Source organism: Oncorhynchus keta, unplaced genomic scaffold, assembly GCF_023373465.1.
Source record: "Oncorhynchus keta strain PuntledgeMale-10-30-2019 unplaced genomic scaffold, Oket_V2 Un_contig_3082_pilon_pilon, whole genome shotgun sequence".
Taxonomy (NCBI): domain Eukaryota; kingdom Metazoa; phylum Chordata; class Actinopteri; order Salmoniformes; family Salmonidae; genus Oncorhynchus; species Oncorhynchus keta.
This window is the reverse complement of record NW_026287072.1, coordinates 107,213-112,455: the sequence shown is the minus strand read 5'-3', so window position 1 is coordinate 112,455 and position 5,243 is coordinate 107,213. Positions and strand designations below refer to the sequence as shown.

The following is a 5,243-nucleotide window of genomic DNA, read 5'->3' as shown; positions in this document are numbered from 1 at the left end:
GAGACAGAAGACAGTAACAGTTAGAGACAGAAGACAGTAACAGTTAGAGACAGTAACAGTTAGACAGAAGACAGTAACAGTTAGAGACAGAAGACAGTAACAGTTAGAGACAGAAGACAGTAACAGTTAGACAGTAGCAGTTAGAGACAGAAGACAGTAACAGTTAGAGACAGCAGACAGTAACAGTTAGAGACAGAAGACAGTAACAGTTAGAGACAGAAGACAGTAACAGTTAGACAGTAGCAGTTAGAGACAGAAGACAGTAACAGTTAGAGACAGAAGACAGTAACAGTTAGAGACAGAAGACAGTAACAGTTAGAGACAGTAACAGTTAGAGACAGAAGACAGTAACAGTTAGAGACAAGACAGTAACAGTTAGAGACAGAAGACAGTAACAGTTAGAGACAGAAGACAGTAACAGTTAGAGACAGAAGACAGTAACAGTTAGAGACAGAAGACAGTAACAGTTAGAGACAGAAGACAGTAACAGTTAGAGACAGAAGACAGTAACAGTTAGAGACAGAAGACAGTAACAGTTAGAGACAGACGACAGTAACAGTTAGAGACAGAAGACAGTAACAGTTAGAGACAGAAGACAGTAACAGTTAGAGACAGAAGACAGTAACAGTTAGAGACAGAAGACAGTAACAGTTAGAGACAGAAGACAGTAACAGTTAGAGACAGAAGACAGTAACAGTTAGAGACAGTAACAGTTAGAGACAGAAGACAGTAACAGTTAGAGACAGAAGACAGTAACAGTTAGAGACAGTAACAGTTAGAGACAGAAGACAGTAACAGTTAGACAGTAACAGTTAGAGACAGAAGACAGTAACAGTTAGAGACAGAAGACAGTAACAGTTAGAGACAGAAGACAGTAACAGTTAGAGACAGAAGACAGTAACAGTTAGAGACAGTAACAGTTAGAGACAGAAGACAGTAACAGTTAGAGACAGAAGACAGTAACAGTTAGAGACAGAAGACAGTAACAGTTAGAGACAGTAACAGTTAGAGACAGTAACAGTTAGAGACAGAAGACAGTAACAGTTAGAGACAGAAGACAGTAACAGTTAGAGACAGACGACAGTAACAGTTAGAGACAGTAACAGTTAGAGACAGTAACAGTTAGAGACAGACGACAGTAACAGTTAGAGACAGAAGACAGTAACAGTTAGAGACAGTAACAGTTAGAGACAGTAACAGTTAGAGACAGACGACAGTAACAGTTAGAGACAGAAGACAGTAACAGTTAGAGACAGAAGACAGTAACAGTTAGAGACAGTAACAGTTAGAGACAGAAGACAGTAGCAGTTAGAGACAGTTAGAGACAACACAGTAACAGTTAGAGACACAGAGAAAGACAGACAGTAGCAGTTAGAGACAGACAGACAATACTTCTCCACAGCATCAGAGGACAGAACAGCTGTGCCTGGGGACACACACACAGTTACACACACACAGTTACACACACAGACAGAAGCACTATAGGAGGTGTCGTACGATGACAGAAGTCGTAAATCTCACCATTTCTGGAACTGAGCCTTGAACTCCAGACCCAACAGATGACCTGAAACTGACGTCATACACACCGCCACATTCTGTAGACACACACACAGACACAGGACACACACACACACACACACAGCACACACACACAGAGACACACAGGACACACACACACACAGACACAGACACAGACACACACACACACACACAGACACACACACAGACACACAGACACAGACACAGAAACACACACACACACACAGACACAGACAGACACACACAGACACAGACACAGACAGACACAGACACACACACACACACACACACACACACACAACACACAAAATGAGCCACCACCAAATCCCAAACACACCTGGGATAGAGCAGGAGTAGTGTTGAATGCTGCTACTTACCCTTCCAAACAGGTTGTATTCATACTCATAGAGTTTATTATAGACGGACAGCCCCTCCCTCTGAAACACAGACAGTTTATTATAGACGGACAGCCCCTCCCTCTGAAACACAGACAGTTTATTATAGACAGACAGCCCCTCCCTCTGAAACACAGACAGTTTATTATAAACGGACAGCCCCTCCCTCTGAAACACAGACAGTTTATTATAGACGGACAGCCCCTCCCTCTGAAACACAGACAGTTTATTATAGACGGACAGCCCCTCCCTCTGAAACACAGACAGTTTATTATAAACGGACAGCCCCTCCCTCTGAAACACAGACAGTTTATTATAGACGGACAGCCCCTCCCTCTGAAACACAGACAGTTTATTATAGACAGACAGACCCTCCCTCTGAAACACAGACAGTTTATTATAGACGGACAGCCCCTCACTCTGAAACACAGACAGTTTATTATAGACAGACAGCCCCTCACTCTGAAACACAGACAGTTTATTATAGACGGACAGCCCCTCCCTCTGAAACACAGACAGTTTATTATAGACGGACAGCCCCTCCCTCTGAAACACAGACAGTTTATTATAGACAGACAGCCCCTCCCTCTGAAACACAGACAGTTTATTATAGACAGACAGCCCCTCCCTCTGAAACACAGACAGTTTATTATAGACGGACAGCCCCTCCCTCTGAAACACAGACAGTTTATTATAGACGGACAGCCCCTCCCTCTGAAACACAGACAGTTTATTATAGACGGACAGCCCCTCCCTCTGAAACACAGACAGTTTATTATAGACAGACAGCCCCTCCCTCTGAAACACAGTTTATTATAGACAGACAGACCCTCCCTCTGAAACACAGACAGTTTATTATAGACAGACAGCCCCTCCCTCTGAAACACAGTTTATTATAGACAGACAGACCCTCCCTCTGAAACACAGACAGTTTATTATAGACAGACAGCCCCTCCCTCTGAAACACAGACAGTTTATTATAGACAGACAGCCCCTCCCTCTGAAACACAGTTTATTATAGACAGACAGACCCTCCCTCTGAAACACAGACAACAGACAGTTTATTATAGACAGACAGCCCCTCACTCTGAAACACAGACAACAGACAGTTTATTATAGACAGACAGCCCCTCCCTCTGAAACACAGACAACAGACAGTTTATTATAGACAGACAGCCCCTCCCTCTGAAACACAGACAACAGACAGTTTATTATAGACAGACAGCCCCTCCCTCTGAAACACAGACAACAGACAGTTTATTATAGACAGACAGCCCCTCCCTCTGAAACACAGACAACAGACAGTTTATTATAGACAGGCAGCCCCTCCCTCTGAAACACAGACAACAGACAGTTTATTATAGACAGACAGCCCCTCCCTCTGAAACACAGACAACAGACAGTTTATTATAGACGGACAGCCCCTCCCTCTGAAACACAGACAACAGACAGTTTATTATAGACGGACAGCCAAACAGAGACAATCACACCTGTTGATGTGAGACATTATGTAATGGGAAGACAGCTGGAAGCTGAGATAAACAGACAATCGTCCCATGTACTGATAAAAAAAACATTTCTCTCACACACCTAAGACCCAAACACACACACAGACCCACCCTCCAACACACAAACAGACCCACCCTCCAACACACACACAGACCCACCCTCCAACACACACACAGACCCACCCTCCAACACCCACCCTCCAACACACAAACAGACCCACCCTCCAACACACACACAGACCCACCCTCCAACACACAAACAGACCCACCCTCCAACACACATACAGACCCACCCTCCAACACACAGACACAGACCCACCCTCCAACACACACACAGACCCACCCTCCAACACACACACAGACCCACCCTCCAACACACACACAGACCCACCCTCCAACACACACACAGACCCACCCTCCTCGCTCTGCCGTCAGACATGATCTCCGCGATGCCTTTGGCCGCGTCATTCTTCTCCGCCACACAGAGAACCCGTTTGATCGGAGTCCTCCGGATCATGTCTCCCGGGGAGTCCGTCCTCTTCTGTCCGGTGACGCTCAACCCCCTGTGGACCTGGATCCGTAACGTTAACGGTCGTCCGGATGTGAACAGAGCCCGAGTCAGATGATGTATCAGCATAGCTCGCCTAGCCAGGGCGCGTTGGGAGCTACACTTGTCATAACGTTACACACACACACGTCGTGCCCAGCTAACATTAGTCAATATGACTCCTGAAGCGTTGTTACAAACTGTTATTTTTGACTGATTGACACAACATAAAACTGTCCAGATCTCACAGGGTCAGTTAGCTTGATGGGAGTAACTAAATCATGTCAAACTTCAACCCTGAAACTAAGTCTACATGCCGAAACTTAACCTTAACAATTTTCCTGATCACTTAAACACAATTTACAATGTAACGTGCATTAGCGTGGACCCAATCTGCTAATAAATAAATAGTTTTAAAACTATTTTGCCAACTGAAAGGGTTGGTAAAAAGGGCAGATAAATGTGATGTTATTGATTTTACAAATTCCGCGCTTGTTAACGACAGCAGTCGTAAATCGATGATGTCGTAAAAACAACTGTCGTAAAACCCCTTCCTGTTCGTGTGAATAATACTTTTTTATGCCGATGTCCTTTAATTTTACGCCAAAAATACTACGTGAAGAGTATCTATTTTCAAGATTGAAATTGTGATTCACAATCTTAAATCATGTTGAATGTGTAATATTAGGTTTGTAATTTTAGGACAGACAGCTACTTCCTTATGTGAGCTGGTCACGTGGTAACTACCAGCGGATTTTAATATGGCGACGGTCAGGATGTACACTTAACATTAAATAGTTTCACCGTATTTACTACTGGGACTTTATTATACCAGTGCATGACGGGCCACTGCCGATATTACCCGGTAACGGTGCACGATTCCCCGGACGAGCAATGTGCCATTGATGGGGATACGGTCGTGTTCCGTTACGCGTCGTCTGTTTGCCAGATAACTGTCTTGACGTCGGTACTGTACGGGGGACGGAGCCAGAGAGATCGTCCCGGTGTTAAGTGCTATTGTTTATATGCAGCGGTGACAGACAGACAGACAGACAGACAGCCCTTAGTCAAATGTCATGTTGATGTGTGGCCTTCCTGCATCGTGTGATATCATTATGGACAGACCGGTGAAGTCCACTATTATATTATATTATTATATCATCATGGACAGACATACAACCGTCAGTGTCGTCCACTCCCAGCTGGTAGAGGTAACGGGACGCAGACAGACATACAACCGTCAGTGTCGTGGAC

The 5,243-nt window shown here is 44.6% G+C and overlaps 1 protein-coding gene across 1 annotated transcript; it reads right to left on the bottom strand.

The window, feature by feature from the left end:
- Positions 1-1,404: 1,404 nt before the first annotated feature.
- LOC127923706 (DNA topoisomerase 3-alpha-like) lies at positions 1,405-4,910 on the bottom strand. Its single transcript, XM_052507774.1, has 4 exons — positions 3,858-4,910; positions 1,917-1,976; positions 1,522-1,595; positions 1,405-1,426 (listed from the first exon to the last, which is right to left on the bottom strand). Exons 1-4 carry the CDS (start codon positions 4,077-4,079, stop codon positions 1,405-1,407), a joined length of 378 nt encoding a protein of 125 aa, XP_052363734.1. The 5' UTR covers positions 4,080-4,910.
- Positions 4,911-5,243: the final 333 nt, after the last annotated feature.